Source organism: Rutilus rutilus (genome assembly GCF_951802725.1).
Source record: "Rutilus rutilus genome assembly, chromosome: 3".
Classification (NCBI taxonomy): Eukaryota; Metazoa; Chordata; class Actinopteri; order Cypriniformes; family Leuciscidae; genus Rutilus; species Rutilus rutilus.
This window is the reverse complement of record NC_140211.1, coordinates 3,063,016-3,089,911: the sequence shown is the minus strand read 5'-3', so window position 1 is coordinate 3,089,911 and position 26,896 is coordinate 3,063,016. Positions and strand designations below refer to the sequence as shown.

Below are 26,896 nucleotides of genomic sequence, written 5' to 3'. Positions count from 1 at the left end.
TGGAGTCACTAATCATTTAGGTCTTGGTTACTGCTCTTAGTAGTACTGTAAATTAAGACATTTCCCATGCCCCGGAAATGTACATTTCTTAGAGTGTTCACAGGACAAACAGGTTAATTGATTGTAATATTAATTTACGACAGTAAGTTAATTACATTAACTGATCCAAATATTCATAATCAATTATAACCAGTTATTATTGATTATTAATATTTAATATGGCTAATTTGCTACACCTCATTAACTGTGAGATATATTTATTCATCAGCTGTGTTACACATATGAGATTTGATTATTTTTAAATCAGTATATCTTCACAAAAGTTTTCCTTTTAACTTTTTACATAGGTCAGGCTGTAGAACATTTATCAAGATCTATTGTAGCTAAAAAAAAAAAATGTCATGTGTAATTTCATTGCTTTAGCACACGACTGTACGTTTTCGTCTTCGTTCAGTTTAGTGCCGTTTATCACTCTAAATAATCCACTGTTCTCCATTAAGCTCTCCTCTTTTGGCCAATAAAGATGATAATATGATAGACTTTGTGTTGGCATTTGGCCTCCAGTAAAATGTGATACTGTAACTTCAGATGTGGGTTTAAAAGTAAAACTCTGGCAACCACACTGCCTGTTTTTGATTGTACATTTTGGAAATCATTTTACTGTGCAGAAGTGAACTCTCCCGACACTTTTCAACAGAATGTTCAAAGAATGTGCTTTGACCAGTTTTGTTTTTGGTGTTCTCTAGTTTTACCTGGTTTGGTCAAATGGTTCTTCCATGAGGATATTGTCCCTTAAAGTCCCGTGGAATATCCAGGCTTGCTGGGAAACATATGCAAATGTTCCATTAGCTGATACAGACCCACTCACAAGATGCATCTGCAGGAATAAACGATTATACTGTCAGTCACACCTCATCACATGTGTCTTGGACGTAGAAAAGACGGGTGGTGCCACACCTGCTCAAGAATACTTGATATCAAAGAGGTTTTTCCACTTCCAACACTGCCACACACTCCAAGCAGACTTCCCTATAATTGAAAAGAGAGAATCATTAGTCTCTTGTAGTGTCAGGACACATATAGTGCCTCACATTATAACATATTCATATCACACCTTTGAAAGAGTGAAGCTGATGCTTCTGATTGAAGGTTGGGAGTGTGACTGGTGTGTGGCGCTTTGAGAGGGATCTTGTGGTCTTTCAGTGGTGTTCATGTCATCTGGCAGGCTCCACGAGAATGAGGCCTTTTCCATGACCAGCGCCAAATCCATATTTTTATCCTGGGTAAGATAACCTTTGGGGTTCTGTACCAACATAAGTTTCTGTAGAGATGCATTATCATTAAATATTCTGTTATTTGCATCGTACTGCAGAGGCAAATCAGGAATTCAATGTAAAAGACGTGACTAACGCATTTTAGAGTATCAAGTTACAGCATGTGTAAAATACAGCACGTGAAAATATATTTTCCACACACTTATCTTTATTTATAAGTTACACATATGAACAATATTTACATCTATCCCAATATGTCCTAAACCAATGCCTAATTAGAGCAGATAATGGGACCAAAGGTACAAATTCGTAGGGAAAAGGAGGAACTCTTTAAATGAGAGAAAATTATCTTTGAGAAACCCGTGAATGAGTCCAACCTTGAGTCTCACAAGAGCCACTTTAGCCTCAGCAACAGCTTTAACAGAGAAAGGCAACAAGCCCATAGATATCTTCATGCAGTTAAATACAGAGATGATAGTGTACGCCTGTGGGGAAACAGAAAACTCACCTCTTTCATCAAAGTTTCAAGTACATCAGAGTCATTTGCCAGTTTACGTGATGTAGGGAATTACAACAGTTAAGCCAGTTAGGACAGAACAGTGGTTTGAACAGAATTATTCAAATACAAAATAAAAACAATAAATCGATCAATCAATGTATAAGTAATGACGTTTTACACATGTACACTACCATTCAAAAATTTTGGGTTAGTAAGATTTTTAGTAAAAAAAAAAAAAAAAAACTGTAAAACAATAATATTGTGAAATATTACTACAATTTAAAATAGCTTTTTTTGTTTTAAAGTCCCTGTAAAGGCAATTCTAAAAAAAAATTCTTAACATATTAGAAATGTTAGAAATGTATTGCTAAAACATATTACAAAGACTGTTAACTGTGAAGTACTAAATTGTGGAGTTAGACCGTTAAACATTTTTTCACCATTGCTGTGTTCCGAATTTTTTGGGCGGGGCTAAAACGGGGGCTCGATGACGCACTGAAGCCCCTGAGCTCCTGGACACGCCCCTACTGTTGATGACGCACTGGAGCCCCTGAGCTCCTGGACACGCCCCTACTGTTGATGACGCACTGGAGCCCCTGAGCTCCTGGACACGCCCCTACTGTTGATGACGCACTGAAGCCCCTGAGCTCCTGGACACGCCCCTACTGTTGATGACGCACTGGAGCCCCTGAGCTCCTGGACACGCCCCTACTGTTGATGACGCACTGGAGCCCCTGAGCTCCTGGACACGCCCCTACTGTTGATGACGCACTGGAGCCCCTGAGCTCCTGGACACGCCCCTACTGTTGATGACGCACTGGAGCCCCTGAGCTCCTGGACACGCCCCTACTGTTGATGACGCACTGGAGCCCCTGAGCTCCTGGACACGCCCCTACTGTTGATGACGCACTGAAGCCCCTGAGCTCCTGGACACGCCCCTACTGTTGATGACGCACTGGAGCCCCTGAGCTCCTGGACACGCCCCTACTGTTGATGACGCACTGGAGCCCCTGAGCTCCTGGACACGCCCCTACTGTTGATGACGCACTGGAGCCCCTGAGCTCCTGGACACGCCCCTACTGTTGATGACGCACTGGAGCCCCTGAGCTCCTGGACACGCCCCTACTGTTGATGACGCACTGAAGCCCCTGAGCTCCTGGACACGCCCCTACTGTTGATGACGCACTGAAGCCCCTGAGCTCCTGGACACGCCCCTACTGTTGATGACGCACTGAAGCCCCTGAGCTCCTGGACACGCCCCTACTGTTGATGACGCACTGAAGCCCCTGAGCTCCTGGACACGCCCCTACTGTTGATGACGCACTGGAGCCCCTGAGCTCCTGGACACGCCCCTACTGTTGATGACACACTGGAGCCCCTGAGCTCCTGGACACGCCCCTACTGTTGATGACACACTGAAGCCCCTGAGCTCCTGGACACGCCCCTACTGTTGATGACGCACTGGAGCCCCTGAGCTCCTGGACACGCCCCTACTGTTGATGACGCACTGGAGCCCCTGAGCTCCTGGACACGCCCCTACTGTTGATGACGCACTGGAGCCCCTGAGCTCCTGGACACGCCCCTACTGTTGATGACACACTGAAGCCCCTGAGCTCCTGGACACGCCCCTACTGTTGATGACACACTGGAGCCCCTGAGCTCCTGGACACGCCCCTACTGTTGATGACACACTGGAGCCCCTGACGCTGCCCCTACCCTAACAATATAGCACATTCATTCACATCAGTTTGCCGATCGCGAGTTACTGTCAGTAGCCTACTATTAGTTACTACAGCCTACAGTTTGCTAGCTAGCTAGCTATGCCTTCGTCACGGAAATGCGTACTACCTGGATGCGATCATGTACAAAACAGATCGGTGTCCTTATTTAAATTTCTGAAAAACGATCACATCAAGAAGAGGTGGATTCATTTTGTGAAGAGCCACCTTGATGGACAGCTGAGGATCACCGCCTAAACCCGCCTCTGTAGTGGTCATTTTTCATGGGATATAGTTTTATAAACTTTCGTCGGAGACAACTGGGATTCACTGATAATCCGCTATTACTGGTGAATGGGGCCGAACTGATTATCTCCCGCCTCGGCCTTCATCCTCCCGTCGCGCCGACAACTGGTGCCATCGTCGGCAGTGCGAGCCCACCAATGAGTGTAAGTTGCCTTGTGTGCTTATGTTATAATTATAGTAGGTAGTCCAGGCTCGAACATGTATGGCTTTGTAAAACCTAGGAGCATCCATTCCGGCTGTAGCGGTGACAGTTGAGTGTGGCGACGGCAGCTTTCCCGCGAGTGGGCGTGGTTTCAGCGCAGCCAGCGGACACGCCCCCAGCGTTTGAGAGCAGAGACTAATGCTCATTTTTTCAAGATTTTGATAGCTTATTTTATGTACTTGCCGGCTTTTTTTATCATTCAAATTTGGCTGGGTGGCTAATAACACATTTTTCTGTGGTGTGACAAACTCAGAACACATACTTAATTTTGACTTTACAGGGACTTTAATACATTTTCAAATGTAATTTATTGTTGTGATGGCAAAGCGGTTTCAGAAATCATTCTAATGAGCTGATTTGGTGCTCAAGAAACATTTCTTATTATCATCAGTGTTGAAAACCGTTATACTGCTTAATATTTCTGTAGACATTTTTTTGGGGATTCATTGATGAATAGAAAGTTCCAAAGAAAAGCATTTATTTGAAAAAAGAAAAAAAATTATAAAAGTTAAGTCCTTTTTGATCCCTAACTTTTGAACGGTAGTGTAAACGTATCCATTTTAAAGCAAATTATAAGCCTTTTTTTTTGCACTCACAGTAGAAGGTTGAAGAGGCAGATTCAGTGCAATGTGGACAATGAAGGTGAGGACGGTTGCCAGTGTGGGGGCTATCGTTGTTAAGACTCTGTTTAAACTCTGAACATAACCAGCCTTTTGTAATAGCAACTTCTCATTTTTCCTAATATCTATAGCCGAGGAAAGAATGGGTAAGAGAAAACACAGCATTTCACAGAGTCATGAGTAAAATACGGACGAACGGACAACCTGTGATTGTTTTCTCAAAAGACTCCTCCCACGCATACATCTTAATGAGCTTGATGCAGGTCAGAACCTCATTCATTGTGCGAACACGTCTGTCTGTCACAGATACAGCCCGCCTTCTGAACACACCAATCAGCCTGGCAATTGATAACTATAGTGCGCACATACAAACAGACAGGGAAAATACTAAATATTACAGAGACGGGTAGATCTCGAAGATGTGTTACACAAAACAGAAAAGACCATCACACCTGTATTGGGAGGAACACCAGGTAGACCAAAATTCCAATTAGTGCCGTGTATCCCAGAATAAAGCAGGCATATATGAAACATATGATCAGCAGAAAAGGAACAAACAGCAGAAACGTTCCAAACAGGACCGCCTCAAACATCCGATGACCATCACTCGTCAACACGTTTATAGTCTGAAACAAAACACAGAAATAATGCACACAACAGTTTATGGCAAACACTATTTGTGTTATATATATATACACTCACCTAAAGGATTATTAGGAACACCTGTTCAATTTCTCATTAATGCAATTATCTAATCAACCAATCACATGGCAGTTGCCTCAATGCATTTAGGGGTGTGGTCCTGGTCAAGACAATCTCCTGAACTCCAAACTGAATGTCAGAATGGGAAAGAAAGGTGATTTAAGCAATTTTGAGCGTGGCATGGTTGTTGGTGCCAGACGGGCCGGTCTGAGTATTTCACAATCTGCTCAGTTACTGGGATTTTCACGCACAACCATTTCTAGGGTTTACAAAGAATGGTGTGAAAAGGGAAAAACATCCAGTAACATCCAAATGCCTTGTTGATGCTAGAGGTCAGAGGAGAATGGGCCGACTGATTCAAGCTGATAGAAGAGCAACTTTGACTGAAATAACCACTCGGTACAACCGAGGTATGCAGCAAAGCATTAGTGAAGCCACAACACGCACAACCTTGAGGCGGATGGGCTACAACAGCAGAAGACCCCACCAGGTACCACTCATCTCCACTACAAATAGGAAAAAGAGGCTACAATTTGCACAAGCTCACCAAAAATGGACAGTTGAAGACTGGAAAAATGTTGCCTGGTCTGATGAGTCTCGATTTCTGTTGAGACATTCAGATGGTAGAGTCAGAATTTGGCGTAAACAGAATGAGAACATGGATCCATCATGCCTTGTTGTGCAGGCTGGTGGTGGTGGTGTAATGGTGTGGGGGATGTTTTCTTGGCACACTTTAGGCCCCTTAGTGCCAATTGGGCATCGTTTAAATGCCACGGCCTACCTGAGCATTGTTTCTGACCATGTCCATCCCTTTATGACCACCATGTACCCATCCTCTGATTAGATTAGATTAGATTCAACTTTATTGTCATTACACAAGTACAGGTACAAGGCAACGAAATGCAGTTTAGGTCTAACCAGAAGTGCAATAGCAGCAAGTGCAGGATATACAGTGGTTCATAAGTGCAGAACATGGATATGTACTGAATAAATATAGAGTTGAATACTATTATAAACAAAAATTTACAGATAGATTGTCCTATGAATATAATATACAGATAACTATTACTGTGAACAGAATTTACAGCTAGATATGTACTGAATATAATAATATACAGATGGCTATTACTATAAACAGAATGTTTACAGATAGATATGTACTGAATATAATATACAGATGGCTGTTACTATAAACAGAATTTTACAGATAGATATGTACTATGAATATATATACAGATGGCTGTTACTATAAACAGAATGTGAGCATAATATACAGATGGATATTACTATAAACAGAATTTTACAAATAGATATATGTATAAGTTAGGCTAATGAGCAGTATAACAATGGATTTAAAGTAGTGCAAATAAAGTTTGGACAGAAGCTATCCGAGTGAGTGCAGTGGAAAGTAATTGCATATTACAGTTAAGGTACGATATTGCAATGTATATATAACAGTCGGTACTGTAAATAAACAGTCGGCAGTGCAAATGAGCATATTCCAGTCAAGGTAGTAGTGCAAGATGCATATGTAAACAGTTGTTACTGTAATAACAGTCAGCAGTGCAAATGAACATTATAGTATTGCAAATAACAAAATGGAGGCAGGTGTGAGGAGGGAGAGGAGAGTCAGTCAGTATATAAGGGGAGTGGGATCAATGAGGGTTAGAGTTTAATAAAGAGACAGCTCTGGGGAAAAAACTGTTCTTTAGTCTGCTGGTCCTGGTCCGGAGGCACCTGAAACGCCTGCCGGAGGGCAGGAGAGAAAACAGTCTGTGGGCTGGGTGAGAGGAGTCCTTAAGGATGCTGCGAGCTCGATGCAGACAGCGTTTCCTCTGGATGTGCTCGATGGCAGGTAGTGGAGTCCCAGTGATGCGCTGGGCGGTTTTCACCACCCGCTGCAGTGCCTTGCGCTCTGCAACAGAACAGCTCCCATACCACACTGTAGCACAGTTGGTCAGGATGCTTTCTATTGCACAGCGATAGAAGTTCACCAGGATAGTGGAGGAAAGCTGATTCTTCCTCAGTGTCCTCAGGAAGAAGAGGCGCTGGTGAGCCTTCTTGACCAGGCTGGAGGTGTTGGTTGTCCAGGTCATGTCCGCCGAGATGTGGGTCCCCAGGAACTTGAAACTGGAGACACGCTCAACAGCCATTCCATTGATGTGGATGGTGTCGTGTGTGCCTCTTGACACTTTCCTGAAGTCCACGATGAGCTCCTTCGTTTTGGTGGTGTTGAGGAGCTGGTTATTTTCGGTGCACCATGTGGCCAGGTGCTTGATCTCCTCCCTATAGGCAGTCTCATCGTTGTTGCTGATGAGACCAATCACCGTAGTGTCGTCTGCAAACTTGACGATGGAATTAGATCCGTACACAGGCTTGCAGTCGGAGGTGAAGAGGGAGTAGAGGAACGGGCTTAGCACACAGCCCTGTGGTACACCAGTGTTGAGTGTGATGGATGTGGAGCAGTTGGAGCCTGATCGAACATTCTGGGGTCTGTTGGTCAAGAAGTCCAAAATCCAGTTGCACATGGAGGTGTTGAAGCCCAGGTCTCCAAGTTTGGCTATTAACTTAGTTGGGATGACAGTGTTGAATGCTGAGCTGAAGTCAACAAACAGCATGCGTGCATAAGTGTTCTTATTGTCCAGATGTGTGAGCACAGAGTGCAGTGCCATGGAGACTGCATCCTCTGTGCTCCTATTGCTACGGTAGGCAAACTGGTGTGAGTCCAATGTGGATGGTAGAGAGTCTTTTAGGTGTGCCAGGACCAGCCGCTCAAAGCACTTCATTACGATGGGTGTGAGTGCTACAGGGCGGTAGTCATTAAGGCACTTCGGGCTGGAGTGTTTTGGCACTGGCACAATGGAAGTGCATTTAAAGCATGTTGGTACAGTTGCTTGGGCAAGAGACAGGTTGAAAATGTCTGTAAAAACCCCAGTGAGCTGCTCCGCACATGCCCTGAGTACGCGTCCAGGGATGTTGTCTGGTCCAGCAGCCTTGTGCGCGCTGATCCTGCTCAGTGCATTGCAGACATCTGTGGAGGAGAGTGTGATCGGTGGGTGGTCAGCTGAGGATTTGAGCTTGGTGACAGTTTCTCTGTTGTCTCTTTCAAAGCGAGCATAAAAGTCATTTAGCTCGTTCAGGAAGTTGACATCAGTGGCTGCGGGGGTGGAGTGAGAGGGTTTGTAGTCACTGATGGCCTGAATGCCCTGCCACATGCGCCGAGGGTCAGCGTTGGAAAAGTGTCCCTCTATCTTAAGCTTGTAGCAGTGCTTGGCCTCTTTGATGCCCCTTTTCAGATTTGCTCTGGATGTGCTATAGGCTTGTGCATCTCCTGATCTGAAGGCAGTATTGCGTGTCTTCAATAGGAGTCGCACTTCCCTGTTCATCCATGGCTTCTGATTTGGGTATGTGGTGATCTGCTTCTGGGTTGTAACACTGTCAATGGTGGTATTAATATAATCCAGTACAGAGGAGGTGTAGCAGTCAATGTCCGTGTGAGAGCCACTGGTGGCTTGAGAAGCAAACATACTCCAGTCTGTGTGTAGAAACCTTTCCTGGAGTGAGAAATCTGCCCCCGCAGGCCACACCTTGATGGTCTTCACTGATGGCTTCACGCGATTGATCAGAGGTGCATATTTGGGGGTGAGGAACAAAGAAAGGTGATCTGACTGTCCCAAGTGGGGGAGGGGTGTCGCGACGTAAGCTTCAGCCATGTTTGTGTAAACATGGTCTAAGGTTTTGTTTCCTCTGGTGTGACAGGAAACATGCTGGTGAAATTTCGGTAGCACTGACTTTAAGTTTGAATGATTAAAATCACCCGCAACAATAAACGCAGCTTCCGGGTGAACGGTCTGTTGTTTACTGATGGCTGCGTGAAGTTCTTTCATAGCAAACTTGGCATCAGCATCCGGGGGAATATAGGCTGCAGTTATAATAGTGGAAGTGAACTCCCGCGGTAGATAAAACGGTCTACATTTAACCATGAGAAACTCAAGGTTAGCTGAACAATGTCTCCCAACAATAGCAGAGTTTGTGCACCAAGCTTTGTTAATGTAAATGCACAATCCACCACCTCTGGTCTTACCGGAGCCATGTAATGTTCTATCCGCCCGGAATGTATGGCGTCCCGCTAGCTCAATAGCGTTGTCCGGTATTCCGCTGTTTAACCATGTTTCCGTGAAAATTAGAACATTACAGTTCAAAAGTCTCTTGCTGTATGTGATGTTGAGTCGAATCTCCTCCATTTTGTTCAACAGCGACCGTACATTGGCAAGGAAAATGCTGGGTAAAGAGAGCCGGTGTGGTGTTAGCTTTAGCTTAGCTCTTAGTCCTCCGCGCTTCCCCCGCCTTTGTTTACGATCTCGCCGGCGCCTGCGAGCACTTCCGCCCGGCCGGGCAGAGTGCATAGCCTCGGGTGATCTGGCGATCTCAGGAAGGAGTCGAAGGTTGTCCATAAAACTGTCGGAAATTCGCAAACCAATATCCAAAAGCTCACCTTGGGTGTACGATGTTAAGGCACAACTGTTCTGGACGAACAGACCCGAAATGAGCAAGAAAAATACTGCTAAATTACAGAATCTGGAGAGACCGCGAGCCTCGCGATGTACTCGCGCCGCCATCTTGGATCTAGTCATCTAGTCTCGCCATCTTGATGGCTACTTCCAGAAGGATAATGTACCATGTCACAAAGCTCGAATCATTTCAAATTGGTTTTTTGAACATGACAATGAGTTCACTGTACTAAAATGGCCCCCACAGTCACCAGATCTCAACCCAATAGAGCATCTTTGGGATGTGGTGGAACGGGAGCTTCATGCCCTGGATGTGCATCCCACAAATCTCCATCAACTGCAAGATGCTATCCTATCAATATGGGCCAACATTTCTAAAGAATGCTTTCAGCACCTTGTTGAATCAATGCCACGTAGAATTAAGGCAGTTCTGAAGGCGAAAGGGGGTCAAACACAGTATTAGTATGGTGTTCCTAATAATCCTTTAGGTGAGTGTATATATATACACTCACCTAATACTAATACTAATACTGCATTCTTTAGAAATGTTGGCCCATATTGATAGGATAGCATCTTGCAATTGATGGAGATTTGTGGGATGCACATCCAGGGCACGAAGCTCCTGTTCCACCACATCCCAAAGATGCTCTATTGGGTTGAGATCTGGTGACTGTGGGGGCCATTTTAGTACACTGAACTCATTGTCATGTTCAAAAAAACTATTTGAAATGATTCAAGCTTTGTGACATGGTGCATTGCTGCTGGAAGTAGCCATCAGAGGATGGGTACATGGTGGTCATAAAGGGATGGACATGGTCAGAGACAATGCTCAGGTAGGCTGTGGCATTTAAACGATGCCCAATTGGCACTAAGGGGCCTAAAGTGTGCCAAGAAAACATCCCCCACACCATTACACCACCACCACCAGCCTGCACAGTGGTAACAAGGCATGATGGATCCATGTTCTCATTCTGTTTACGCCAAATTCTGACTCTACCATCTGAATGTCTCAACAGAAATCGAGACTCATCAGACCAGGCAACATTTTTCCAGTCTTCAACTGTCCAATTTTGGTGAGCTCGTGCAAATTGTAGCCTCTTTATCCTATTTGTAGTGGAGATGAGTGGTACCCGGTGGGGTCTTCTGCTGTTGTAGCCCATCCGCCTCAAGGTTGTGCGTGTTGTGGCTTCACAAATGCTTTGCTGCATACCTCGGTTGTAACGAGTGGTTATTTCAGTCAAAGTTGCTCTTCTATCAGCTTGAATCAGTCGGCCCATTCTCCTCTGACCTCTAGCATCAACAAGGCATTTTCGTCCACAGGACTGCCGCATACTGGATGTTTTTCCCTTTTCACACCATTCTTTGTAAACCCTAGAAATGGTTGTGCGTGAAAATCCCAGTAACTGAGCAGATTGTGAAATACTCAGACCGGCCCGTCTGGCACCAACAACCATGCCACGCTCAAAATAGCTTAAATCACCTTTCTTTCCCATTCTGACATTCAGTTTGGAGTTCAGGAGATTGTCTTGACCAGGACCACACCCCTAAATGCATTGAAGCAACTGCCATGTGATTGGTTGATTAGATAATTGCATTAATGAGAAATTGAACAGGTGTTCCTAATAATCCTTTAGGTGAGTGTATATGAAGAGTTCAGATGCAAAAGCCTCTAAGTGCTATCTGGAATTTTCTTCTAGAATGATCATTTTTATAAAGCTTGTATATTTAAGTTCAATAATTTCACTTAAATGGCAATGCAAATTACCTATTATTTGTCATTTAAGTGAAATTACTTAACTTAAATATACAAGCTTTATAAAAAATGATCATTCTAGAAGAAAATTTCAGATAGCACTTAGAGGCTTTTGCATCTGAACTCTTCATATATATATATATATATATATATATATATATATATATATATATATATATATATATATATAATTTAGGTAATTAAAAAGAGTTTGGAGTACTAGAGTAAATAAATACAAATTACTTAGAGTACCAATAAAAAGATTCAGCAGACAGTAAAGGGCCAGTGTTCACTGGTTTACCTCTCCTACACTGATGCTGGTGAGATTCCTGAGAGAGATGATCTTCTTGAAAGCAAGCATGTTGAATGCTCCCTTCACTCTCACAGCGGTACGCAAATTCACAGCCCACATGAGCGATGCAAAAAATGCCTTGCTGAATTCAGACGCGAACAGGGCTACGCACACGCCAACGCCGTGCAACAGTGTGTATGTCTCAGGCTGTTCCACGTAGTTCAGGATTTCATACACTAGAACTGACTAGAAGACAGACCAAATGTAAAAATAACTTTCAAAACAGATCCATGATGTGAGGCAGGAACAAAAACAGCACTGAATGCAATTTCAAATTTAATTGGAACTATTTTATTCTACTTTATTCTACTTGACAATATAAATTATTTAATAAAGGAAATAGCATGCCTTTATAATATCATGCTTCATATTTTTCTCATGGTTATTTATAACATGAAAATATACAGATGCTACTATATTTTTAAAAGTGGGTCCCTCAAAAGGGGATTGACTTTATAAACTAGAAAGCACTTTAAAGCATTAGTTCACCCAAATTTTCCATTCATATCAGTTATTAACCTGGAGCCGTATGGATTACTTTTATGATGGGTGGATGCGCATTTTGGGGCTTCAAAATCTCAGTTACCATTCACTCCCATTATAAAGCTTTGAAGAGCCATGATATTTTTTTTAATATAACTCTGATTGTGTTTGGCTGAAAGAAAAAGAGACACATACACCATGGAATCATTTTCATTTTTGGGTGAACTAACCCTTTAAGGGAAAAAAAAAACAATATATTTTATTGATTATTCAACTGAATGATACAAATTTTACATACCGGCCCAATAAATACAGCAAAAGTAAATAGGATTGAAGCCAAGAATGACACCATTAATCTTGTCTTCTGAAAACGAATGACCACAGCAGGAAGAGATGCCTTCTCCAGGCCCACACGGGCAACTTCTTCGTCCCACAGTCTCTGGAACCTGAACACAACAGAAAACACATTCTTCAAGACTCATCCTGGATTCAGAAAAACATCCTTAGACCTCGAGTTAACGTGTGACCAGTGTTTTTTGGTTCGCCAAGTGCTACACTGCAGCAACTCATTCTGTCGAGACTTCCTGAACTAAGCTAAGATTTAAATGAAAAGATTATGAAGAATACCTCTCTCCATTGATGTGGGCTCCATCATGAGGCGAGAGCGAGGGAAAGTCCTCATTTAACCGATTCCTAAAGAGCCTCCACATCATGGGTGTCATCCATGCAAATGTTGTGAAGGAGAAGAAACCAGCGTCATAAACTGGGTGTGAGCTGTGCAAAGTTAGAAAATGTACATTTGACATTACATTATTAATTTATCAGACATTTGGAGATTCAGAAATGTCACGTGAATAACAGACTTGTTGAGAAAAACGGAAAAAAATTGAGCATTAGCAATCATGAAAACAAAGGATCTTTTGGTTTTTCTCAGATCTCTTGATGAAATGGACAGATCACTTTCATTACTGAAATCAAAAATATATGCTTATATAATATGTAAAGACCACCCATTGGCCCAGCGGTGTGGGCGAAGGGATAATGTGTGTATGTCTTTTCAGCGCTCCAGTGAAGTTCACTTAATTTATTGGAATTTAGTTTCAATATTACTTTAGCTCTACTCTTAATCTGACTCCAGTATCAAATGATAATCAAATTTAGATTGTGTTTTTTATTAGAAAATAGTCATAAATATTATGAAGTCATTTAGATCTTTGATTATTCTGAGTATCCCATATTTTCAACTATTCATTCGTGCCTACTGCTCCGTTCACATGCGCCTTTAGTTTGACCTATCCTGGACACAGAGCTGCGGTTGCGCCAGCCTCCTCATAGTCTCCTACAATAATGAGTTCAGAAAACTTCAGAATAAATCAAGATGTAACATTTATTTGTCAGGTAAAAATGTGTCATGCCAATTACACAAGTAAATGATTAAAAGCCAATTCAGAAATAATAAATACATGACATCACTCGCTCAAATATTACCCCAAGAGTAAGAAATGCATTCCTGACAGAGACACACAGTGGGTTTTCCTGGTTACAGGTTCCCCAAGACTGCTCTGCCACTTCCCCTTATATACCCAGACCAGAACAAAAGGCTTGTACAAATATATATATATATTTTTTGAGTTTGTTTTGGGTCAATTCATGTTCCCCAGGGGGTAACACCTGGTGAAAGGAAAAGGAAAAAACAATAGATTCACAAGATACATCATATGTGATATATAGACAATTTCAGTGAACTTTTGGTGACTTGACTCAGGTGGAAAGGAAGGAGGAGGGAGAGGGGGATGCAGAGATAAGGAAGGAGAAAAGTTTGGACAAGACAATGTCTTACCTTGTGATCTCCTGTCCAGGGTACATTTTGTTGCTTTATTGCAGGGTGAGTTTTATCTCAGCTTTTGTCTTAGCAGGAAATCTTACAAATATGTTGAGAATCTGTCTTACTGTGAGCCAAAAAGGAATGGAATGAGGGATTTCAAGCTTTGCTGGTACTTGTGCTTCTTAGGGGGAGGTTCTGGTTCCCTGTAATCTAGAACTGGAGGATCTTCAGGAAAGGCACGCGTGACTGAGGATGATGCTGGTGTCTCTTCTTTGTTTCTGCACAATAAGATAGATATGGAAAAACAAAGAGATACATATCATAAAATAAAAGGAACTGTGAGACAATAGAAAATGAGTCATAAAATATCTCATAACAGGACAAATGTTGTGACAGTGTGAGATGGCCATGATTTAAGCCACACAATTCTTATATATTCATCTTTGCATTGGATCAATAAATAAAAGGACATTACTATATTGGTTTGGTTTAAGATCTTTATTTGTCATTGTACTGAGTCAGTGCGCAGGCTTAGTTATTTGGCTTAAGGTTAAAACATTAAAACCAGTTAAAATTCCTCTTTGGCTAAAATGTGATTTATAAAAACAGCTCAAACTGTTAAAGTTCATTTTGTAATTAAGATGACTTGAAATGTTTAGTACCTGGTGTGTTGTGGGAGTGGACCAGCCGAGTGACAATGAGATTCAAACAGGAAGTTGATCTGTTTATGGGAATTCTGAAGGAAAATGAGACTGTACCAACTGTGATGTCTTAGGGGGGACATAGGGAAACGGGATGTCTTGATCAATGTGATAAAATTCTTTTGTCCATGGCTCTAAATTTAGTTAGATGTATTGTGTTCATTCCAGGGTTTGTGTTGTTATTGTTGTGAAAATTTGTATGGTTTTGTTTCCCCTTTTGTTTTCATGGTGCTGGTGAGAATGGTTACTTATTGTACTTATTACTTATTGTTACTTATTACACCTCCTACAAATTCAGTGTATGTTTTGTCCAGTGAGAATGGTTACTTATCGTACTCTGTGAACGGTGGTGTTGAATTTTGTTCTCTGTTAGTTTGAGAGGCTCAAGCCCAATTATGTCCTTTTTGAATACTGGATTTTTCCTGTGATGGAATACAATTTTGGGCATTTTTCCTCTCTAATGAGGCTTGATCACTTTCTATCGATGTAATAAACTGTCACAATTGAAGACCACTTTGCTCCCTGTTTTTGTGGCAATGGACTCATTTTTTTTTTTTGTGATTTGCTAAGGCTCATGGCAGATCCATCACAGACAGAAGAAAAGTAAAATATGCACTCAGCATCTCACTTAAGAAAGAAACTCCTTTCACATTCTGTGGAGGATGACAAGTTTTCAGCAGCATTTTTTAAGCAGTTCCTGTAAGTTATTAATAAAGATCTTCACATGAACATGAATCATTAAATATAAAATTTAAAATAAATAAATGAATAAACAAATCAATAAAAATCAGTAGCCTTCAGGTTGTAAATGGTAACAATAGTGAGATGTTAATTAATCACATAATTACCTCACTAAGTTTAACAATAGCCGCGTTTCCATTACCCTTCAAATTGCGCAAATTGAAATTGAAAATACGCCCAATGGAAACACGTCATTTTCGCAAAAACTCCCATTTATCGCAAAAACGTTTTTACGCTCGCATGAGGAGGTTTTCCAGGCAATTCGAAAAAGAAATATTTCGCAAAACTGCAATGGAAACAGTTTTTGCGCATTTACAGGTCACCTGACGTAGATGACGCAGTGTGTTTGGACAGAATACGAGACAGAGCTCTTTATTAAATTCATAAAAGACAAAGGAATTACAGGAATAATGGATTCTAAACCTCAAAAAGCCTCTCACAAGTATAAAGGGTCTTTCCTTACCATTAATGCTTGGAAAACACACATACGTCTCCTTCGATTAATAATAATGGCCAGTGCAGTGACAGACATAAACCTACCAACGTCCGTTGCCATGATTTTTGGAATTACTTAATTATCGCGAGAGGAAAAAAATAAGGTTTAGTCGTATAACATCGGTTAATGGAAACGCCGTCATTTCGCAATAGTTTTTTCTCGACATTTAGAAAAAAAATCGCAAAACTTTTGCGCAAATCTGTAATGGAAACGCGCCTACTGATTTAAAGTTACTTCAACACTCTGTATAGTGGGACATATGTACTTTTGCTGTGTATAATAATCAGTTAAGTGTTCTCTTTAAAAAGAGGTCAAACTTAAGTCTGTTCTTTAAAGTATTCAAAATTTGGTAACACTTTAGAAAACCATTCCTTCATTAATGAATAACTACACAGGGACAAATGAGTAATGCATTATTAACACTCTAGTAACTACTATTAACTAACAAGAAACTCTGATTAAAGAATTAATAAGTAATAGTGCACAGTCGAATGTGGTAGTTCACTATTAGCTAATCAATAACTACTATTTTTCATACCTCACAGAAGACTATAAGAACTACTATATACAGGTTCATGATTAATATTAATAATGCACAATGTTTAACATAAGGTAATGGTAATGATATGACGCAGCGCCTGAAAATAGGTCTAATAGGTTAGACCAACTTAGTTCCGGTCACGTTGGAAGTTACCGAGCTGGGGACTATTTTCAGGCGCTGCGTCATATCATTACGCCTGCTTCACCCATGATACGGCAGCAAAGTTTCTTGATTATTACGCAGGAATGAGAGTATAGTTCCTAGCCATATCAGCCTAAAAAGAGTCAAGTTTTAAATAGGAAAAATATCGAAACTCTTTGGTCATTTTTTTTAGAGAGATGCTAATGGTCCTGTCCGATTCAATGATCTATGCTAAGCTATGCTACTGTAAAAGTGGTACCGCCAGACCCGGAGATCGGCTGAATGGATTCGAAAACGGTCAAACTCAACTGTTTAACTCTGGGGGAGTTGTAAAATGAGCATATTTCCAAAAAAAGTGGAGTATCCCTTTAATATGTGGGAGAGTGGTGCTATAGAGAGTGACAATATTGTATTGCAATATGTAGCACTTCAAAGTCAGTACCAAATCAAAATTAGTTAGCACATTATTTGTAATTGAAAAGGTTTAATGACAAAATGTGGTTATGGTTACACTTAAAATAGTTACAAAATAGATGTATGAGATTATGATAACTTATACCATTCATCTTACCCAGCATATATGTAAAATGTTACCTGAGAGAGCGAGAGAGAGAGAGTATTTCAATGTATGCGAAAAGATTAAGTAGCATTTTCAGAAAAAGCCAATAAATGAAGAACAATCAATGTAAAAAATATCAGCATATTATACACATTAGACTTAATTAACATAGGTAACATTTAAATGAAAAAATACTAGTTAATGTCCTCTGATTTATTAATTTTGACCAATTTGCCCTTTCTTTGTTTTGGAAGTGTAAACAGCTTCAAATAATGAGTTGCTATTATGTCAATTTCCAACATTTATTAAATCATTGTTATATCCAAACAGTAGCAATGAACTGGACAGTATAAACACTCAATAACATCTGTATTCATGCATTAAAGAAAGCATGCCCTCAGCTAATAAAGTGCAGGTTAGTGGAACACCTTCACAGTACCGTTTTCACTGTGTACATACAGTACATAATGTTTTAAAATCAAGTCAACAGGCACTTTTGTAACAATTCACAAGCCACACTGTAAAAATAAAAGGTGCCTGGAGGAACCTTTTGGGGTTCTTCACTTTGCCACACCGGCGGAACCGTCTGTAGATCCTCTAGGACCCTTTAAAAAGGGCCGGTTCTCTGAAGAACCACACAGGTTTCCTGAGGAACTCTTATATAATGAACTGTGTGGAACTGCTTTGGGTGCCTCCAGGAACCAAAAATTATTCTTTTAAATGATTAATTTCATGTTGTTACTATGGTTACCATTATCTTCTATTATAATAAACAAACTGAACCAAATACAAAATAAGAATTGTTTATTACATATTTTAGATCCATTTTAATACATACACTTCCATGCACTTGGGAAAAACAGCTAGTAATAGATTAATATCAATGAATACACAAAAAAAAAAAAAAAAAAAAAAATTATAATACATAAGCAACATGAATAATCAACCAAATATATACAATAGGCTATACAAGAAAAGACATCTCAACAAAATACATGGAAACACTCATGGAGGTCATGGAAAAATTGTGAAATTATGATCCTAACATTTATCTCTATACCGATATCTCAGATGGTTTAGTTATTCAGCTATTTTGAATCATAAAATGTTGAAGTCTGGGATGCCGTTAGACTGGATACTGTAATGTACACTATGGCTTTTGAAAAGCTTAAATGTGTGACTTGAATAAACAGTGCTCATAAATGGTTGTTGAGTATTCTCACTAGAAACAAGATAGAGGAAGTAGAAGCAGAGGCTTCGACCCGGAAACAGTATTCCTTATGTCACAACAAGCAGAAAACATTTTCCATTAAGGTGGAGGCACCGTTAAGGCACCAGTTAAGGTGCAGTAAAATTATCTGTTGTTCTGTGAATTTTCACTGGTGAATTCCAGTCATTTCCATAAGAATCCACACGATCTGCAATTTCGTGTGTGGTCAAAATTTTTTAATTTTAATTTAAATTAATCAATACAATATACTAAATAAATGTGCTTATATTGTATATATATATATATATATATATATATATATATATATATATATATATATATATATATATATATTGTATTGATTAATTTAAATTAAATTTTTAATTTTTAAAAAAAATTACTATATATAAATATAAATACTTGATCCATTAATACTAATGCTTTCTTTTCTCTTCTCTTCTACTTTATATCTGTTTAAAAAAATAATAAACTTATACTGCATCAGACTAAACTGGGAAGGGTCACAGCACTTACATATTGTTGTCCTATTGTTAGTTTAACTGCTTCTATTGCTCTACTCATTTGTAAGTCGCTTAGGATAAAAGAGTCTGCTAAATGATTAAATGTAAATGTAATAATAATAATAATAATAATACTAATAGGATAATAAAAATCGTATTGTGGCCTCACAGAACCATTGGGTTCCTCCAGATGCTGGCTTTAACTTAAGAGATCTTCCAGGAACCACTTAAATGTTAAAAGATTTTCCAATAACCCTTGTACAGAATTCGAGTTCCTCTATTTTCCCCCAAAGCACTTTGAGGTCTCATGGTAATGAAAAGGTGACTCCAGAACCTCTCAACTGAATACAAAGTGCGGTAACGCTTTAGATTACATCCCGGAAAATACTGCGTAATTAAAACGAAATTACAGTGTAACTTTCGGTAATTACAGTGTACCTATAAAGTACGTACGTGTAAGTATAGGGGAATAATATGTAAAGTTTTGGGAATAAAGGGGTAACAACCAGGAAAATAACAAATTATTTAGGCAAATTATTTAGACTAAGTATTTTAGAATCTTACTTTTGGGAGCAATTTAGCGAGTACATACACTGCACCTTTTTATAATAATAGTGTATAAAAATACATAAAAGGCTTTATTTTAATTACGGGGTACATATCAGTGCATTTATAAAGTAGGCTAATTTGTAATTATTGCAAAGGTGCACTGATTAAGTTTCAAGGCAAGTACAACTATTGCAACTTTTTTTTTTTTTTAAATGCTGGGAAAATATACTCTTGTTCCATGTAGTTACAGGGTAAGTATGACACTGCGGGCTGTAAATTAAAGTGGTGTTTCTTACCCTCTTGTTTCATGTAGTTACAGGGTAAGTATGACATTGCGGGCTGTAAATTAAAGTGGTGTTTCTTACCCTCTTGTTCCATGTAGTTACAGGGTAAGTATGACACTGCGGGCTGTAAATTAAAGTGGTGTTTCTTACCCTCTTGTTCCATGTAGTTACAGGGTAAGTATGACACTGCGGGCTGTAAATTAAAGTGGTGCTTCTTACCCTCTTGTTCCATGTAGTTACAGGGTAAGTATGACATTGCGGGCTGTAAATTAAAGTGGTGTTTCTTACCCTCTTGTTCCATGTAGTTACAGGGTAAGTATGACACTGCGGGCTGTAAATTAAAGTGGTGTTTCTTACCCTCTTGTTTCATGTAGTTACAGGGTAAGTATGACATTGCGGGCTGTAAATTAAAGTGGTGTTTCTTACCCTCTTGTTCCATGTAGTTACAGGGTAAGTATGACACTGCGGGCTGTAAATTAAAGTGGTGTTTCTTACCCTCTTGTTCCATGTAGTTACAGGGTAAGTATGACATTGCGGGCTGTAAATTAAAGTGGTGTTTCTTACCCTCTTGTTTCATGTAGTTACAGGGTAAGTATGACATTGCGGGCTGTAAATTAAAGTGGTGTTTCTTACCCTCTTGTTTCATGTAGTTACAGGGTAAGTATGACATTGCGGGCTGTAAATTAAAGTGGTGTTTCTTACCCTCTTGTTCCATGTAGTTACAGGGTAAGTATGACATTGCGGGCTGTAAATTAAAGTGGTGTTTCTTACCCTCTTGTTTCATGTAGTTACAGGGTAAGTATGACATTGCGGGCTGTAAATTAAAGTGGTGTTTCTTACCCTCTTGTTTCATGTAGTTACAGGGTAAGTATGACATTGCGGGCTGTAAATTAAAGTGGTGTTTCTTACCCTCTTGTTTCATGTAGTTACAGGGTAAGTATGACATTGCGGGCTGTAAATTAAAGTGGTGTTTCTTACCCTCTTGTTCCATGTAGTTACAGGGTAAGTATGACATTGCGGGCTGTAAATTAAAGTGGTGTTTCTTACCCTCTTGTTTCATGTAGTTACAGGGTAAGTATGACATTGCGGGCTGTAAATTAAAGTGGTGTTTCTTACCCTCTTGTTTCATGTAGTTACAGGGTAAGTATGACATTGCGGGCTGTAAATTAAAGTGGTGTTTCTTACCCTCTTGTTCCATGTAGTTACAGGGTAAGTATGACATTGCGGGCTGTAAATTAAAGTGGTGTTTCTTACCCTCTTGTTTCATGTAGTTCTACCAGAAAGACTCGGGAGATAAAATGATATAACAAGAGTAAATTTATTAATAGCTCAGCAAGCATAGTCTTTGGCGTAGGCCCCGTCCTTAGCAAGCAATGCGAGGGTAACGGAATCTGCAAATCCCGCCTGAAGATGAAGGCAGGGGCGCAGCCGACCCCCTGGAGGTAAAGGAAGGGACCATCCTGGTGGTGGTGGGGAGGATGGAGGGAAAGGACCATCTTGGAGGTGGTTGGGGAGGATGGAGGTAATTGGCGCCGTCAGTATCTGCGAACTCAGACGGATGTAAGTACCATTCTTTTATACTGAGAGTGTTAACACATGATTGGTTAGAAGTGAGTTAATTCATAACGCGCTGATTGAGTCTTCCTGGCAGAACTTAACGCTAAGCTTACATTTACAGGGTAAGTATGACATTGCGGGCTGTAAATTAAAGTGGTGTTTCTTACCCTCTTGTTTCATGTAGTTACAGGGTAAGTATGACATTGCGGGCTGTAAATTAAAGTGGTGTTTCTTACCCTCTTGTTTCATGTAGTTACAGGGTAAGTACAATAAAAACACATGTACACACAATCTGATATCACTCGAAAAACTTTATTTGAAAAACAACTTATTTCAAAACGGATTTACAGCACTTTGTTTCTCTTGCTTGGTTTCCTCCTCCTCTTGTTCCTCTTCTTCCTTTTCTTTCTTTCCACTGATGAATCTTAAGAAGGAATCCCATGACATGTCTCTTGCTATTCTGCATTATGTGTTAAAAGAAAATACAGTATAGAAATGTCCTCACCATCTTTTACCCTCATGTCATCCGAGATGTATACGAGTTTCCTTCTTCAGATTAACACAAACAAAAGTTTTTAGAAAAATAAATAATCTCTGTGAATGCATATAATGCAAGCTCATGTGTTCCTAAAGGTTGACAACAGCACACAACAATAACTACAGTAATCCATACGACCCCAATGGATGAATCAATGTCTTCTGAAGTGAAACGATAAGCGTTTGTAAGAAAAATACCAAATATTTAAACATTTTAAACTGTAGACTATCGCTTCCGGCCAACTGTCACCTGCGCGTTCATGAGAGGGTTGAGAGAAAGTATAAATACAAGTAGCCCGCGTCCGAGCTGTGCGCAGCTGTTGTGTACGCGTCCAAACTGGAGTATAACAGAGGCTTAAAGCGTGACGTAAGCGCACCGAAAAACCAATGTTGAATTATTTTATTTTTTTAATGTTTTTATTATTGCTCACAACAAAATACAAACAATAACAGATAATAATAATAAAAAACAAACCATGCAGAAGAACAGAGACACCAGTTCTCGCGCGAGTTTCACATCAAACTCCCGCGAGAATGCAATCAACGCTTAAAGCTTCACCAAACGCGAAGCCATTCAAGCCGCCCCTATGAAGCCGACTCTCATGCACTCGCTGGTGACAGTTGGTCGGTAGCGAAAAGATGAGTAAATTATGAGAACATTTCTGGGTGTACTGTATTTTCTTTTAATACATAATACAGAATAGAAAAAGACTCCTTCTTAAGATTAGGCTAATCAGTGGAACGATAGAAAAAGAAGAGGAGGACCAAGAGGAGGAGGAAGCCATGCAAGAGAAACAAAAAAGGACAAAACATGCTACTTTCTGTCAGGACTTTAGTATTTGAAATGAAAAGTTGATTTTAAAAACATAATAAAGAATAAGAAGTGTAATATGTTGTAAATCTGTTTTGAAATAATTTTTTTTTTTTTTTTACCATTTTTACCATTTACCATTTTCAAATAAAGGTTTTCCAAGTGATGTCAGATTGTGTGTGTGTACATGTGTTTTTATTGTACTTACCCTGTAACTACATGAAACAAGAGGGTAAGAAACACCACTTTAATTTACAGCCCGCAATGTCATACTTACCCTGTAACTACATGGAATACTTACAGTCTAAATAATTTGCCTAAATAATGTGTTATTTTCCTGGTTGTTACCCCTTTATTCCCAAAACTTTACATATTATTCCCCTATACTTACACGTACGTACTTTATAGGTACACTGTAATTACCGAAAGTTACACTGTACTTTCATTTTAATTACGCAGTACTTTCCGGGCTGTAATCTAAAGCGTTACCCAAAGTGCTTAAAGGATCCCATAAGTTCCAGCAAGAACCGCAAAGATTGCCAATGCTCCACCAGTAACCCTACTATAGGAGAAAGAGCTTTGAGGCACCTAAATTACGAAGTTTCTTGAGTATCCGACAGGATATTTGAGGCTCCTTTAGTTTTTACAGTGCAGATAAGCAAGATAACTGAAAACCAAACTACTCAATTGATTCATATTGTACCTTTTAACTTTGTAACCACTTTTGCCCCACCTGTAACAGTTCCATCAACAAGTTATTGATGCGTTGACCAGTTGCTCCTCTTGGCCCTCGAGAGCTCTAGGAGCTTTGGGCTGTGCTTGTCCAGCTGTGACATAAACGCTGCTTCCAGGGGAACCGCAGGACATCTCCAGAACTCCTCGTTCACCTGTAGGACAGCAAATGTTTGTCTGTTATTTAAGGGGGTTTAAAGATTAGCAACATTTGAACTTTAAGCAAAGCAAAAAAGTGAGTCTACTATCTCATGTCGAAGTCACAATTTCTAAAAAGTACTCAGAAGTGAGTAGTGTCAGAAAAAAACTGATTGATAAGTCACCTGGAATGGGAATGGTAATGGCCATCTTTCCTTAAATTCTGCCACACCAGGAGACTTGGCAACCACTTCCTTCAGTGGCACATTAATCTCCAATCGACGATAATCACTCAGCTAGCTGTGGCTTCGTGTGTGTCCGTGCGTTTGTGTGTCCATGAGTCCACTGCCAAACTGTGTTCAAGCCAAGACAATGCTTTTGAAGAAGTTACAAACACCTCTGAAACACTGACCTATCACACAAAGACTGCATTACTTATACAACACACACACACATCGATTTATACAGTGTGTGGCTCAAGTTAACAAACTGTTTGAGATTGAGCACATTCGAAGTTGGCGGAAAGTTTGTAGGAAACAGAGCGATGCTTTTGCAGATTGCGCAACACAAACACGTTAATTAGGGTAAAATGTAACTTTTAACGAGAGTGAAGGATTTGCTTCCTGCCTTGTTCTTCCGTTGCTGCAGGCGTGGGCGGGTCGTGTCTTTTTACGTCTGACACATCTGATATAAACTTTTAAAATGAGTTTTGTAAAATCAATTTAAATTAATTTTATTTTAAAAGCCGCTTTTGCTTGTGGATGAAAATGTTTGGATATAAAATAAATAAATTAACAACATATTCAAGAGATGACAATTTTGGGATTCCGTAATAAAAATAAATAATATCGTTAAGGATAAAACGGTGGGTCACATTAGTAGGGTTAAATATAAGAACTTAAATCAACCCTAAATGTATTCACAAAATAAATGGCCAGCAATTTCTTCAAAGAGACCACAAAATGAGCAAGTTTAATCAATATCAAGATATTTACAGATAGATTAATTAAACATGTCATTCAAATCTTTTCAGTTGTTGCGCGTGTGATAACCATGGTGATAACGCGTCGTAGGTCACATGATAACGTCAACATGGCAGATGTCCGGTTCGCATTCATACTCAACGAGATCTGGCTATAAAGTACCTACTCTTTTAGCGCTCGTTAAGTAAGTACTTATTGGTACCTACTCATTGAGTATGCGGTTTCGGACGCAGTCACTTTGTCCAGAGGCGAGAGACTACAGCCAGTAGGAGGAGCTCGTTCTGCATGTCTTCAACCCGCCCATAGGGGGTGCGATCTCACTCACAGAATGTACACATAGTGTCAACCTTCTTTTTTTCTTTTTTTCAAGCTAAGCTAACAGGCTCTTGCTCTGTGGAGAAAGCTGAGTAGTAGGCTAACCACGATGGCGAAAGGTAGTTTTGAAGATGATATGGCAGAAGGGGATTTTGAAGATCTGGTGCGCGAATCCGATGCCTGTGGCTGCCTGTACGAGCCACAATACAGCGATGAACAGATGCGGATGATGGAGGAACAAGAGGCGGCCGGAGCAGCTGCGGCTCAGGAGTGGCCTCATAGGGCAGCGAAGCAAGTGCATTCTGGGAGTTGTTGTCTTTCATCCACATGTGCCAAAAATAAATTTTCTGGCTTTTCTCAGTCTAGAAGGCTCCAACTTCTAAAATAATTTCACATTTCTACTACATAAATGACCCAATTTAAATATACATTCATCTTTCCAGCGGTGAAATATCCCTTTAATAAAACTAACAGATGAAAAAGAAAGAATGAGACCATGGAATATATCTAGAACAATAACACGCTGTTTCTGCTTCTGTTTCACGTCAGAGATGAAAATATTGTCCACCCTGAAAGTCTAAATGTGGACCTAAACAAATGAGTGATGAGGATGTGTTTACATGCAAATGTGTTCATGTTCTATAAACTAACTAAGGACAGCAGGAGTACGACACGAAACACAATAAGAATTTTCTAAATAAGACTAATTCTTAAAAATGTAACAATGTTTTAATGAACACATTCCAGCCAATCACAATCAAGTATTTAGACGGAGGAAATAAAGACTAATTTATTCTGAAACAGCAGAAGATGATGATATTATTTCAGTGGGATAATGAGTCTAATAATCTTTACTAACATTAGAGATGGACTTTATCTCGTCTCTGTTGTGAATGTGACGGGTCTCAGCTCTCAGAAGAGGAAAAAAAGAAACCTATATATGAGCAAAAACATTTCTAAAACTTGAACTGGAGCCTTTTAGAGCCTTCTAAACTTTAAAGGCTCTCAGTAACCAGTATCACCAGTCTTCACTACTGAACTCAACCCTTCTCTGTTCAGTTCAAACAGCAACAGATAAAAGTGGCCCAAAACAGAGAAACTCAAACATGGGGTCTGTCCAAATACACACACTTGGCCACTAGAGAGTATGTGCACGCTACAGGATATAAGTGAACACATTTTACTGGTGCAAACATGAGTATGTGTATTTTGTCATTTGTACAACATTTGCAAATTCTTTGTATCACTTAATTAAAAGCACCATCATCACTAGTAAACTGTGTTACATATATGTATAAGCCTATAGGCACTGCTGTACACACACTTAGAGGATTATTTAAAAATGCAAAGCTTTGAAAATCAAATTAAAGCTCTGTAAACAGTTGCATTTTTACAACACCATAAGTGTGTCAAATTAGGTTATCAAAAGTTCTACACACACTTGATCACTTGGGCAAATACAAGGAAAAGTCTATAGTAGACAAATGGTGAAGTGCAAAGATGGCAAGTGTGGACGACGATATTAAGATGATCAGGAATGAAACACGAGTTATGCAGTCCAGCAATATCACTGAAGCTGCTGTTTAGTTGTGAATGTTCAAATATTAATCTAGAATGTTCAAATAATTTTTTGATTCCATAAGGTCCATATTATAGACTAATACTGACTGACACAGAAGTCAATATGCAAATAAAGGGAAAGACAAGGCTGGACAAATACACAAATATAGAGGAAGTAAAATATGAAATAGGGGTTTTCAGAGAAATACACAAATGATGTGATGAGCTGAATGAGGGATGAGAGCAGATATAATAATAGCGTAGTGTAAATCTGC

At 39.9% G+C, this 26,896-nt stretch overlaps 1 protein-coding gene across 1 annotated transcript in view; it reads right to left on the bottom strand.

Annotated features, from left to right (window-relative positions):
* LOC311288439 (ATP-binding cassette sub-family C member 12-like) overlaps nt 1–23,973 on the bottom strand; it is a gene marked incomplete at both ends in the record, with an annotated part of 51,017 nt that extends 27,044 nt beyond the window's left edge. Inside the window, 14 exons of the mRNA XM_084405857.1 lie at nt 753–877; nt 958–1,029; nt 1,115–1,321; nt 1,652–1,759; nt 4,596–4,744; nt 4,824–4,971; nt 5,072–5,245; nt 11,887–12,123; nt 12,719–12,866; nt 13,048–13,194; nt 14,371–14,523; nt 14,908–14,981; nt 23,665–23,780; nt 23,949–23,973. Coding sequence (XP_084261983.1) covers nt 753–877; nt 958–1,029; nt 1,115–1,321; nt 1,652–1,759; nt 4,596–4,744; nt 4,824–4,971; nt 5,072–5,245; nt 11,887–12,123; nt 12,719–12,866; nt 13,048–13,194; nt 14,371–14,523; nt 14,908–14,981; nt 23,665–23,780; nt 23,949–23,973 — 1,883 coding nt within the window. The remainder of the gene's footprint in view (nt 1–752; nt 878–957; nt 1,030–1,114; nt 1,322–1,651; nt 1,760–4,595; nt 4,745–4,823; nt 4,972–5,071; nt 5,246–11,886; nt 12,124–12,718; nt 12,867–13,047; nt 13,195–14,370; nt 14,524–14,907; nt 14,982–23,664; nt 23,781–23,948) is intronic.
* Between the last annotated feature and the right edge of the window lie 2,923 nt (nt 23,974–26,896).